The sequence below is a fragment of the Mixophyes fleayi genome, chromosome 2 (genome assembly GCF_038048845.1).
Source record: "Mixophyes fleayi isolate aMixFle1 chromosome 2, aMixFle1.hap1, whole genome shotgun sequence".
In the NCBI taxonomy this organism is placed as follows: domain Eukaryota; kingdom Metazoa; phylum Chordata; class Amphibia; order Anura; family Limnodynastidae; genus Mixophyes; species Mixophyes fleayi.
Genome location: NC_134403.1, coordinates 338,363,131 through 338,377,032, shown reverse-complemented (window position 1 = coordinate 338,377,032; position 13,902 = coordinate 338,363,131). Strand labels below are relative to the sequence as shown.

The 13,902-nt window shown below is 39.7% G+C and overlaps 1 protein-coding gene across 3 annotated transcripts in view; it reads left to right on the top strand.

Moving 5' to 3' along the window:
* Nucleotides 1-13,902, top strand: part of LOC142139435 (ephrin type-A receptor 6) — a 630,331-nt gene that overhangs the window by 537,281 nt on the left and 79,148 nt on the right. For all 3 annotated transcript variants that reach the window (XM_075197036.1, XM_075197034.1, XM_075197035.1), the window contains one exon: nt 12,934-12,995. In XM_075197036.1, the coding sequence (XP_075053137.1) occupies nt 12,934-12,995 (62 nt within the window). The remainder of the gene's footprint in view (nt 1-12,933; nt 12,996-13,902) is intronic.

Here is a 13,902-nt window from a genome sequence, read left to right as displayed (position 1 = left end):
ATTCAGAACTATAAAAATGAATGAATGAATCCGCGATGACACTGGCCAGTAACATAAAACATTGTATCATTTCATTGAGCTTCCTTTCTTGCAGGAATAGGTTAAAGGTTTGGCATAGGATGTTTTTATTCCTCTGCCATGCTTATGGATAGGTAGTGAATTATTATACCCGATGGTAGACCCTGTCTGGTACAGGGAGCACTTTCTAAACAAGACGTACAGCATTTGTGCTGCTCACTGACAGGGGCTCTCTATGGACTGTATTTGTATAAAACACATTAGTCAGTATAAGTAATCAGTAGATACAAGGCTTCTATGCTTTGTTCTGGTTTAATCTGTTTATCAGACTGTTCTGCAGAATGGTTTAAAATGCATATTTCTTTTGTTTACTAAGTTACAGTGCAAATATATCATACATCTTACATATTAGACCACGGTTTAATTCCTAGGTTTCTAGAATTACCTGAAAATCACGATCTATGGACTATAGGTATCATTAATACTTAATTGGGGTCATTTGCAACACCAAGGGGAAAATTTATCAAGCTGCGAGTTTCTGGCAGGTTTGAAAAGCGGAGTTGTTGCCTATAGCAACCATTTAGATTCTAGCTGTCATTTTGTAGAATGTACTAAATAAATGATAAGTACAATCTGATTAGTTGCTATAGGCAACATCTCCACTTTTTAAACCTGCCAGAAACTCACAGTTGATAAATTTACCTCCTGGAGTGTGGGTGGCACGGTGGCTTAGTGGTTAGCACTTCTGCCTCATGGCACTGGCATCATGGGTTCAATTCCCACACATGGCCTTATCTGTGTGGAATTTGTATGTTCTCCTCATGTTTGCATGGGTTTCCTCTGGTTTCTTCCCAGACTCTAAAAACATACTAGAAGTTGTCAATTTTGTTGACAAAATGTTAACATTCTTTTTGTAAATGTTTATGTTTGCATCGCCATATCCAAGGCCATTGTGGTACAAAGTATAATGAAATATGTTCCTTGGTAATTACAACAGCTGTCACTGCTACCTCTTGGTTGGTGTTGGATTCTGGACATTTTGTGTGCCTTTAAATTTTGTACTACCACATATAGAGCCTCATTTAGAGATAGGAGGAGATTCAATCAAAAAGTGCCCTGGCTAGATAAGTCCCTAAACCTGGGAGGTGAGTGCATCTGATTTTTAACTGCATTTTGATGTTGTTTAAAGCATCTAGGTCAGTATAGGACCTGCATATAATGAGGTGTCCTTGACGCTGGGATGCAGGCTTAAAGTTTTGATCAAAATATGGACTAATACGTCATGTTTTCATTTTGCTAGATACACACAGATATGCAGTGTCACAAACGCCCAGCCTGTCGCAGATACAGCAATCTGAACAGCTGGCCGTGACTGGCGTCACATTAGTCACTTAGCAATAAATACACCTTTTCTGCCACCACAAAGGATTTATTATGGTGTCCTTACGTTCACGAAAACCACTTATTAATGTTTCACACTTAAATCACATACACATGTAGCATGAGCTTCCCTGGGCTTCATAAGTTCACAAAAAATCACGGAGAATACACCAGATTAAATGTTTTTAATCTGAAAAATGTTTCCAAGACTTATTTACAAAAATTAATAACAAGGCATACAATAAATTTGCACAAATAAGTTTCAAAAAATAAAATAGGAAACAAAATCAGAATTACTACTTACTAGTTAAGACCTGGGGGTAAATGTATCAATATGCGGGTTCTTCAACACCCGCGTGTTCAGCCTCTTCCGCGATTAAATTTCAAGCGGCGCTGCATTGTAAAGGGAAGTTAACCCTTTGCAATGCAGCGCCGCTTGAAATTTAATCGCGGAAGAGGCTGAACACGCGGGTGTTGAAAAACCCGCATATTGATACATTTACCCCCTGGTGTGTGAGGAAACACAATTGAGGAAAATGGGACATTGTAGTCTTGATAGACCCCTCATGAAAATGCACAGTCTGATGCTTAAAGCAGGAGATTTTAAACCCTTTTCCACATAGCCCTCACCCCCCACATTTGCAGTTTAGCTGTCAATAAAGACACATTGATCTCCCAAATGTCATAGGGCTTTCGAAGTGAGCTAGAGATGTTCTGAGATCAGAATGTTCACAGGGCCTTGAGTTCTCACTTCTGCTCCTTCTGCTTAGGTAGATGGTTTACAACTTCGGGCTTCAAACTCCTCCAAGATCCTTATCTATCCTTGGTCTGGCTAATTTCAACAGATATTGACACTTGAAATCTAGACTCATGTCATTTAGCAAAGCACACGTTGAGATTACATTACAAGAATACATACAATATACATTGTCATACATGAATTCAACAGAAAATTACAATCAGTCATTAGATATACTACATAATCATCACATGCAGTGTTAAGGATAAGCACTGAGAACAACTGTCTTTTTGTTTTGTATACATATATGGGCATTTATATTTCCACACAGCTGGTACCATGTATAATATGGAATACACCGAGCGCAGTCTTATTTTTTCTCTGGTTATGTCCATTTGTAAGCAGCTGTTATGCGGGGGTATGGTGGCTAGGCCAACATGTAGCCAATCCATGCCTCTAAATGTTAGCATCAAAATGGGTTTTCAATCTTGGGGTATTGATGTGAGGCTCCTGTCAAACTGATTCAAGAAGACTTTGGTGCCAAACATACCTTTGTATTAGATGAACTTCATACATCCAACTTATTTTTCTGTCAGCTCCATAGTAATGATCTTAAAGTTAGAAATATTTGTGCACCAAACATACATAGGAAAAGTTGCACGCAAAAAAGCATACTTATCTTAACATGTTGAGTCAGCTCACAAACAGAAGAGTATTTGCATCAAATGTACGTCAGGCATACAAGTATATGAGCTGTGGCTTTGCAGCCTTAGTAATAAATGCTGAAGTCGTATTATCCTATTTCTGCACAACAAAATAATATAATGAAGTGTCATATATACACAAGAGACAATATTGTACTGACAGTTATTAATAAAAGTGAAAGACATATTTTCCATATAAAATGTAATTACCACGTCTGTTGTTTACCCCTTTAAAAAGCCAATGGGAATCTTCATTCCAGCAGTTGTCCAAATGGAAATGTCAATTAAGTAATACGAATAAGTGGCTGTAACTTGATATAAAGTAGCTGCAAAGCTAATGATTTAAGTACTATCAATCAGAAGCTGCTAGATAGTGCTGCTGATCATAATCATCATCATCATTTATTTATATAGCGCCAACATATTCCGTAGCGCTTTACAATTGGAATAGTTATCATCATAAACACTGTGTCTCCTTTCACCAACCCTCCATAACCAGCAAGAGTTACACCCCGTAAAAGGCACATCTGGGAATGCATCCATATTTAATTAAACCCTTACTGTACTCATCCAAGCTTCCCGGCACCTGCGTACCCTCTCCTGCCTCTACAAGATGCAAGTCAACAATACACAAAAAACTATATACAGACATATGTGTGCACATTTTTGGTGCACAGTAGAGAAATGTATATGAAGAAACGGACATACCTCCAACTCTAATTGAGCCTGTAAATTCATATCATGTTTGTAACTGTAGTTGATAACAAACTGCAACTAGCTCAAAATAATGTACAAATACTGTGTTTATATCTACATTGGAAGGTTGTCAACAACAGAATACTATTAGATTAAATGGGGGGTATTCAATTGACGGCGGGATCGCCAAAAACCCCGTGCTCGAAAAGTATTACCGTTAATACGTTAATATCTCGCTGGATTTCAGCTCGCAGCTCCCTGAGCGAGTAAATTACCGTTTTAACGGTATTTACGCGCAGGATTACCGTATTAACGGTAATATTTTTCGATCGCTGGGTTTTCGGCGATCCCGCCGTCAATTGAAAACCCCCCAATAAGTTATAGTAGGAAATAAAGAATTTATGTAAATAATATAATTGTAGCTTTTGCACATAAAAAATGTGTCTGAGTTTTGCAAGGAAAATATTATACACAATTGTTTCCTATTGTACATTTGAAAAACAGCAGCAATCTAATTTTTGTTACACAGAACGTATACGTGACTTAAAAGGTCCCTGAGCGTGTGCACAGAATGGTAAACTTTAGTTGTTCCATGATGAACAGCAAGTGGTGCAATTCATTTGTTTGCGTTACAGAACTGCTGTAAATGCCTTAAGTACATCTGGAAAATATGACAAGTGGAACATTAGCTATAATAATTGAAAAAGAAGTCTGCCCACAGCAACCCTGCCTCAGCTGTGGCTCATAGCTGATTGATTTATTACAGATAAATGTACCCACAGCCTTGATGGTTTTTATATAGCAGCATAACATGGGGAATGTATGTTCTTACCACCTGCAGAACTCAGGCAAATGAAACATTTTGGGCCTGATTCAGAGCTGTATATATGTACCTTGCCCGTGTGGGATGTCTTATTTTTAGTTACACGGATCTTAAAATACATTAGCTGAGAGATGTAAATATTGCACTTACATAAACTGGGTGCAAGCTTTGGAGTTGAAGATAATTGCCCCATATTTGCATTCTTTGCTCGTGCACAAACGGGGCCTCTTTATGTTCAACGCTGCATCAGGAGTTTTATTAATAAACCCTCCTGACCATTCCTCCAATAGTTTCTTTTTTTTAATTAGAAAATATACAATCTGCACAGAATGGTTGTCAAACCCGACTTTGCACTTTCAGTCCTCTCATGCTTATGCCTGGAGAAACCTCCATTGCCATTTCTATTGGGAGTGAATAACTGGTCCTGGGCATTGGGTCAATATAGGTTCCTGCTGTCCATTGAACTGCTTTTTAATTTGTGTAATCTTGGATCTGATGAACAGACTCCATTTTTAACTTAAATTACTAAATGTTACCGGCTGCATTAAGGAGCTGAGATGAAATAGTGACATCTACTGGTTGCCACAGGTATTCCAGTTCTTAGCAACATGACTGGATTTTAAGATCTTAGGACCTGATATAGAAGTGGACTTAGGCAGTGGTCGAAGTGGAAATTTAGAAGTGCTGCTATGGAAAATATAAGTGAATGGAAATTTATAGGTTTACAATGAAGGCAGGAGGAGAAGTGTCAGTAAGGCATGTCACCGAATACCAGCAAACTTCCACCACTGGACTTAGATCCAACTACGCTGCGTAAAAATACACTTTAGCGCATTTGGCATGCACTGAGAAATGCATCCGTGTTTAGAGTTTGAAGTAACTTGCACTTGCGGTCCCTTATGTCTGGTGAGATGGAATAGGAGTATGTATATGCGAGTTCAGTACAGAAGGGGTGTGCACGCGCAAGTGTAGCACACCTTCTGGAGGTGCGGCCTAGGATCTTAGGAGGTGTTTCATTGCAGATGACTAAGCCTCGGTATAATGATACATGCTGATGATCATGATGACAGCATTGGCACAAATCGTTAGCCCATGGTTGGCAGAGCATACTGTAGCTTGTGACACTACTAGTACATGCCCTGGCATCCTACACCCACAAAAGTTTCCCAATACTACCTAATAGAAAAAAAAACACAGTTTAGAAACAACATGTATTTTTATTATACAACTAAATCCATAGGGATCTTCTTTCTTCATCAGTCCATTTGTGGGTTGTAAAAATACACATTTCCGCACTGCACATGTGTAACAAAACACATCTGTATTTAGATTTGAGCGTATCTCGGATTTCCAGCACCTTATGTCTGGTGGGGCAGAAAGTGCGTGTTCATATGTGTGTAGTATGATCTGTGGAGAGGCGACCTAATGAGACTTGGAACATGCCAGATACACATCTTTTCACTTACTTGTCATTTCCATTTGGGCTACAACAGGAAAGAAGATTCTTTTGGCTTTTTAAAGGTGTAACCCACGGATGACGAGAGTTGTATCTCATTACATTTTATATGGAAAATGTGACCTTCGAGTTACATTTCTCTGCTGTGTGTACGACAGTTCACTACATTGTATTGTGTATAAATAGGGTAAATGCAGTAATGAAACTTTTGCAATTACTGCTAATATTGTCCAACGACATCTTTAGGCTACAGTTGTGCAAGTGTGCGCATTTGTACACCTGAAGTAGAAACACAGCAGTGTTTGGAGTCAAATGTATGTTGAGATACATGCAGCTCAAAGTACACACATAAGGCTGCAAATATACATACATACGTTCAAGAAGTAAAACTGTGTTAAACTCTAAACTCAGACTTCTCTTCAACCTGATCTTCCCATTAAATCACAGTTAACACTTCAGTGGAAAGTGAGTAATATATAATGGGGACCCCATTATATATTACTCACTGTCCACTGAAGTGTTAACTGGGATTTTGTGGTTTACCCCATTATGGGGTAAACTCAGAGTTAAGGGCTGAATTTTTAGCCGAGCAACACATGTTCTAGTGTAAGGGGTGCAAATACTACATAACACAACTCCCAACATGTCTGTCCCCTGCAGTGAAAATGGTGGCATGGCCACATCACAAAGAGGGAGTGGTCATGGCATGACATCTGCATGGCGACGCCCCTAGATCGCTGCATAATGCTGTAGAGCGGTAGGCTGCCCATTACTTACCTCCCTTCCCCCAACACTTTCACCTGCGGGACAAACATGTCCCCAGGCGGGACAGAAACCTAAAATTGTGACTCTCCCGCTGATATCAGGTCAGTTGGGAGGTATGACATACTTCTACCTGCTGCACACACATACTGCAATTTCCATGTTACACTACATTTTAGAGCTGGGCTAGGCCTTTTCCCCTTCACATTCAGGTTGTGCATTTTCCTCTCTGCAGCACAGAATTGTTTTTCCAGGTGCATGCAGTTCTCCAATTCAAGTAGGTGCAATTCTGCATGCAGCATGGGTCTATAAATGTAGATGCACTGCTGTCTTTTCCAACGGGACAACAAGCAGGTTTTGTGCAGCATCTAATAAAGGTTAATTATGCTTTTAAGCCCTGGAATGCTTGGCGGACCCCCAGAAGAGTCCTGCACCCCAGGAATTAGGTGAAAAATAAAATGGTTAACAAAGGTTTTAAGTGGGACTGTGTTTATTAATAATAATGTATTTTTATACAGTGTCCGTGTTTTTTCCCAGAACTTTGGCAAGGTGCACCACAGATCCCAGCAAGCTCTGGATGGCAGCCACTTTAAGGTGAACAGGGCTTGCTGGGAATAGTAGTCATATTCATTTTAAGAATTACCCACCACCTACTGCACTAGAGGTGTTTGGGAAAAGTCCTAGTGGTTTCAGCACTGGTCTGCTCATAGGCAAACTGAGGGGGGGGGGGGGTTCCTAGTGCCTGGAAACCCCCCTCCAAGCCTTGGACACTGTAAAATTGAGGTGGCTGGACCCTGTTCCCACTTCACACAGCATTGCTTGAAAAGGGAGAGTTGCGTGCACCTAACAGTAGTGCAAGCAGCATTGCCCATGTATATTATGGGGATAGGAAGAGTTTGAGAGCAGACAAGCACTGTCTAAAATTATAGCCACGCCCCCATGCATGCTGGTCACGCCCACTGGCGGTGTGGTGTGGAAACCCCCCCTCTACAAATCCTGCGTTTGTCCGTTCTGCTTTTTCCTTGGGAAAGGGGCTGCCCTTTTTTGCTTTAAGCGTGGGTTACTCCAACATACGCAATTTTCGCACTATACAGCGTTGTAGACAAATTAAGATACCTGCGATTCTGCATACTACGCAAATTGCTTATTTTCCATGGATGCAATTTGCACCTATATTTTTTCCGTAACTTGCATCCAACTCTACATCAGGCACAATATGCATATAATGAGAATATAATGATGGTATACACCTTACTAGACCGCTTTAAAGTTAGCAAATTGCGCTTAACACTACATATATAATACTGAATCAAAATGCAATGGAGCTCAAAGTGTTAAATCTTTCTTCACGGTTAAATCCTTCATTTACATTTTAACATCTTTCCTTATTTTTAATCACTTTCTAAAGTGATTCAAAGTGTATGTATTACATTTCAATATGTGCTTAAAGACATTGGATTAAGTTCTGCAGTTGTTCCCCTTTCACATTAATTCCCACTTAACATACAGAACATGTTTCTTGGATTCAATATGGCAACATGATAAATGAATGTAAGTTCTGGAAAGGGTGATCCGCTTTCCATAGCGTAAGTAAATAACTTCTGCATCGCAGAAATGGAAAAAAAAAAACTTTATTTATCTGTAAGACCAGATTTCACTAACAGAGAACTGAGAGTTAGAGGTTTATTTAAGTCCGGCATTGATTCAACCGCCTACTTCAAAATAGTGATTAAAGAAAATTTCTTTCAACTCCGGAGCTTTTAAATGGCTGCAAATTACTGAAAGGTGGCCATCAGCACGGCTCGGCTCGACCTGCATGGAAGTCGCTCCATTAATTGCCTGTTTTGTTGGGAGAATAGCTTTGGGGTTTTAACATTTATTTACACATCTTCAGATAAAATGGTTCCAGGCATTTCAGCCTGTTAAATTGGTAACCCCGAGGCCAGGCCTAAAGATTGTTGACAAGCTTCTGTGGTTCTAAGCAACATATATTACATTCACAGCAAGGGTCTCTGAACTTTGAGATTGTAAGCAGTTTCCATGGGGCTGATTCCACTCTGTTTATAGTGGAGATGCACAGCTCCGAAATCACAAGGTCACAGCTGACAGGCTGAAGCCAAAACTTTATTTTATCCTATTTTTAATATTCTGACTTTCTGACTTTCTGTTTTGCTTGTGCTACTTAAAAACATATCTTTTTTGCTGTTGTTTTTTTAACTATTTTAACCTAGCAAATGAAACGTGAAAAAAATTGGAGGGTTTACAAAGATAGTCCAAATTTATTTAAGACGTCAATCACTTCATTGTCTTCTTGATGCTTGGCTGTGTCTTTAAAAATGCATGGGCTTCCTTCAGTCAAGTTTTTATAGCATGCCAGGGCTGTTATATTTGTTTCCATGTGATATGGAACAAAGAGTTCTCTGGATACAGTAGCAGATATCACAGGAGCAGCAGACATTGGGTAGTTTAATTGGCTTCTGACAAATTTAACATATTTTGTGTGTGTTTCTATATCTCATTTGCCTACTCTCCCAGAATCATACTTACCAACTTTCTTGAGCTCTCTTCCGGGAGCCTGCCAGTGGAGGTGGGCGTGAGGGGGCGTGGCGGCCAAAAACCTGTCATTTTGGCTCCGTCCCCTGTGACGTCATGACGCAAACGCGTCATTTGACATCGGGGGGTGGGGCAAAACCCGGTGAATCGCGGTGTTTGGGATCTAATTCTGCCCACTTCACTAGGAAGTGGGGCACTTCCTAGTGAAGTGGGCAGAAATCGGGAGATTGCCACACTCACCTGGGAGTCCGGGAGACTCTCGCAAAATGCGGGAGTCTCCCGGACATTCCGGGAGAGTTGGCAAGTATGCCCAGAATGTCTGAGAGTCTCCTGGATTCCGGGTAGGACTCCTGGGGGTAAATGTATCATCTTGCAATTTATGCAATGCGCTGGAAATGGGCAACTTTGCAGTATAAATTTACAATCCATCACTGTTTTAAATTTTTACTGCAAAGTCGCCGATTTCTAGCGACTTGCATAAATTTTAAGATGATACATTTATCCCCTGGACTAATGGGAGAACAGGCCATTCTCCTGCATCTTGTGAGTTTCATAGTGAAGTGCGAGGGATTGGGCCTCATTGACGAAATTCACTGCGCATTGCATCATTTGCAATTCTACAAAGCACCAATACAGAAGTGGAAGTTGCTCAATCTATTTTATAAGTTGACAGCAGGTGCAGGAAAGGGTGGCTTTATCCAGAAAGGAAAATATACAGAGATAAATCCTCCAGCAACACTACTGTTTTTAAAAATTGTACTAATCTCTAATAGATATGATGAAGCAGTACAGCTTGATTAGTCTTCATTCGGTGTACCACGATTACGGTAATATTACTACTGGTAATTATTTATTTTTTTGCTCACTGCTCTGTAATGGCTATTATACACCTATTGATCACTGTGTGAGAATTGATATGTCCCGTTACATTTAGTAGTTCTGTTTCACAGACGTATAAAGGGTTGTCTGTGGTTTGTCGCACTTGCAAACTGCTGGTCAGATTCCTCACCACTGTTTCAGTCTCAGACTGTGTTCAGAGCTTACTTCAGTTTAGTAATGTCAGTCGGGTGTACCACAAATAATGATACTACTTGTCACGACAAGACCACCTGGGCATGACATGAGGACGTGAAAGGGTTTATCAGCACAAAACCACCTGATCTGTCTACAATGACTAAAACCCTGCAAAAGTCTATCTCGCATTCTCTATTAAACACAAAGTCCTGCCACCTCTAAGAGTTAATTCTTGAGTTGACATTCTTAGCAAGCAGAGCCGTAACTAGGGCTGTGCGACAGGGGCGACCGCCCAGGGCTCAAGGCTGAAGAAGGGGGCGCAATTTAGGAATATTTTAGGTTAATTTGGTTAAAATTGAGGGCTAGGGGGGCGGCATTTGTCTTTCTAGCCCCAGGCGCTAGAATTCTTAGTTACGGCTCTGTTAGGAAGTCTTTAGTTACTACATAACTTATCAAAAATAAAATCATAACCTAACATAATTAGTTACTCTAAACCAAACAACTCCCTGCATAAATGTAGTGTTAGAAAACAAGAAGCCTATTTGACATGTGAATCCTTTAAGACAAAGACAGAACGAACGTAAGTGCAAAACAGTTTCTTAAAACAACACAGAAATAGAAGAACTATACTCGTGTTCATTTTCACATAATCCGCTGCCTGGGGAAAGGTTAGGAGGTTTAAACAATTTTTAGTAGTAGACTGATCCCAAAAACTGACACTTTTCATATAATTTCATTACTATGAATTTAAACCTTTTTCATTCTCGTCCACCCCCTCCTCCATGACATCTCTGGAAGAGGAACGTATATGTTTACAACCAATTTATTGCACTATTGTCCAAGAACAGTTTTGGTAATGGGTTTGTAAAAATGTCCAATATCCCCCTCCTGGATTACAGCATTCCAGTCTCTAAGTCTAAAAATGATAACATTAAAGGTAAGGCAGAGCAAGAATGGGCAGATAGAGTTTACCTACATTTGGATAAAGATAAAAGTACAAATATAGAAAGCAGGGCTGATGATAGTTTGTCATTTTCCCCCTAGTTGTTTTCTCTAAGGCTGGCATCCTTTTGTGTTCCCCCAGTGTACAGTGCTCAGCATCACCCAAATGCAACACTGTTTAGTGTGTTGATCGTTAAGCTATATACAGCATAGTTTCCTACTCTCCAGGAATGTCCGGGAGACTCCCGAACTTCTGAGAGTACTCCCGGGAGAGCAAGGCAACCTCCTGGTTCCTGTCAGCTTCACAATGCCGCTCAAATTCTGTCCTAAACCCCACCCCCTGGTGTAATAGGTTAAAAATGTACTATTAGTTTAGGGGGCAGGGCCAGATGATGCGTTTCACTGAGCCCCCAGATACCCACTCCCCCCACCTTTCCTCCATTTCCTGGTTCACTACTTACAAACTACAGTTCCCCAGAGTATTTTTATTTAGGTATTATCTGTGTTGGTTTTATTACATTCGGAATGTTGACTACCACCGACCTGGTGTAGATGCAATTTATAGGTTGTATTCAGATTATGATACGTTTTCAATACAGTAGCCCACTGACTGCCACCCTCAATCTTGCTCACTCTTGTTGTTACTAGAAATGAAACCTCCACCACCATAAACTCTAAGGGGTATATTTACTAAACTGTGGGTTTGAAAGGGTGGAGATGTTGCCTATAGCAACCAATCAGATTCTAACTTGTCATTTTGTAGAATGTACTAAATAAATGACAGCTCTCCCTCCCCCAGTACAGTTTATGTAAAATAAATATACAGTTTGTCCTCTACATAAAACAACTAAACTTACGAATTTCTTCAGCAGTGCTGTACAGAGAACTCATTTACATCACTCCCTGCCCCATTGGGGCTTACACGTTCTTATTTGAGTATTAAGTGCATGAAATATTAGAAATATTAGAATACCTTTTGCTATATATTTTTTACATACTTAAAATGGTCATTAGGGCAGAGAGCCGGTTGTTAATTTATTTCAATCCCACCACTGTATGTATATGTGTGTGTGTGTGTATATATATATATATATATATATATATATATATATACATATATAATCATGCATTTGCAAATATGTGTAACATAATTCTTTCATGTTGGCCACACCCACTTGTCAAATGCCACTCCCACTTAGATGGGGGGCGCCGATGCCCTGTCTCGCCCAGGGCACTAAAATGTCTAGTTACGGCACTGGCAAAACACATCTAATCTGCCTCTTGTAAGTGACAATTCCCTGTATACCATGTCTTAATATTTTCATTATTGTCTCTGGAATGGTAACATCTGTAACACTATTTCAACAAAGAGAAAGCAATGAAAACATTAACTGTTTAGTGAAACAGTTAATAAAATAAGACAACCAGTCATTGATATTGCATTTTAATAGAACAGTTTATACCTGTTTCAAATGATGTTTAAAAACAGCACATGTATTGGTGGACCATATGGCTCCCATAATACCTTTTGTGATTTATTCTTTTATAAGATGAATATAGTGGTGATGATGAATACTGACATAAGTCATTATATACAATTGTGTGTCTGACGTGCTGAGAATCTGGTAATAAAAAGCACAACGGCAGTCAGTGAGTAACATCCAGTGTCTGCACTTGGCAGCATCTACACAAATAATCTACTTCCAATGTTTTTTTTCCCGGCAGCATGAGACATATGAACTTCATTAAAGTAAAACAGATAATCTTTCCATAGCAGCTGGAAATGTATAACCAACCCATAATACACCTTTAATCTTCCTAATGAATGTCTTTGCTGTATTTGCAGGCAGGCCCGTAATGATTGTGGTTGAATACATGGAAAATGGATCCCTGGACTCATTCCTGCGGGTGAGGTGTCATTTTCTGGTGACATTTGAATATGAAACAATTCTGGGCTAGGATTTAACATCATTTATCATAAATTAATTTTTACATAATGTTATTCATGAGGTTTTCGCTCTCTTTAGAATAGCTGCTTTCCCCCCAGGCTGAATTACCTTAGTACGATGATACATTAAAGTATGTCTGGCAAATAAAGAAGACGTGAACTTAAGAATATAATTGATTCTAAGCAGAGTTACCATTTAGGGAAAATGGAATTTAAATGAAAATATTAGGAATAAAAAATGGATTTTTGTGCATTGTTCCGACTTTTGCATATTGTGTAGTTTTAAGTTTTTTGAAATGTATGTATGTATCTATAGCATACTTGTCAACTTTAGAGTGTTGGCCTCTGGGAGATCATCATCAACATCAGCTATTTATATAGCACCACTAATTCTGCAGCACTGTACAGAGAACTCACTTACATCAGTCCCTGCCCTATTGGAGCTTACAGTCTAAATTCCCTAAAACACACACCCACACACACACAGGACAATTTGATAGCAACCAATTAACCTACTTGTATGTTTTTGGAGTGTGGGAGGAAAACGGAGCACCTGGAGGAAACCCACGCAAACACGGGGAGAATGTACAAACCACTTCTAAATTCCCATACCACCAATTCTAACTTCACATACCACTACTTCTAACTTCCCATACCACCACTTCTAACTTACCATACCACTACTTCTAACTTCCCATACCACCACTTCTAAATTCCCATACCACCAATTCTAACTTCACATACCACCACTTCTACCTTCCCATATCACTACCCATGCGGCCATATTCCCATAAGGCCATGGTTAGGAATTGCACTTTGAGGCAGAAGTGCTAACTACTAAGCCAATGTACTTCCCGGGGAGAGATG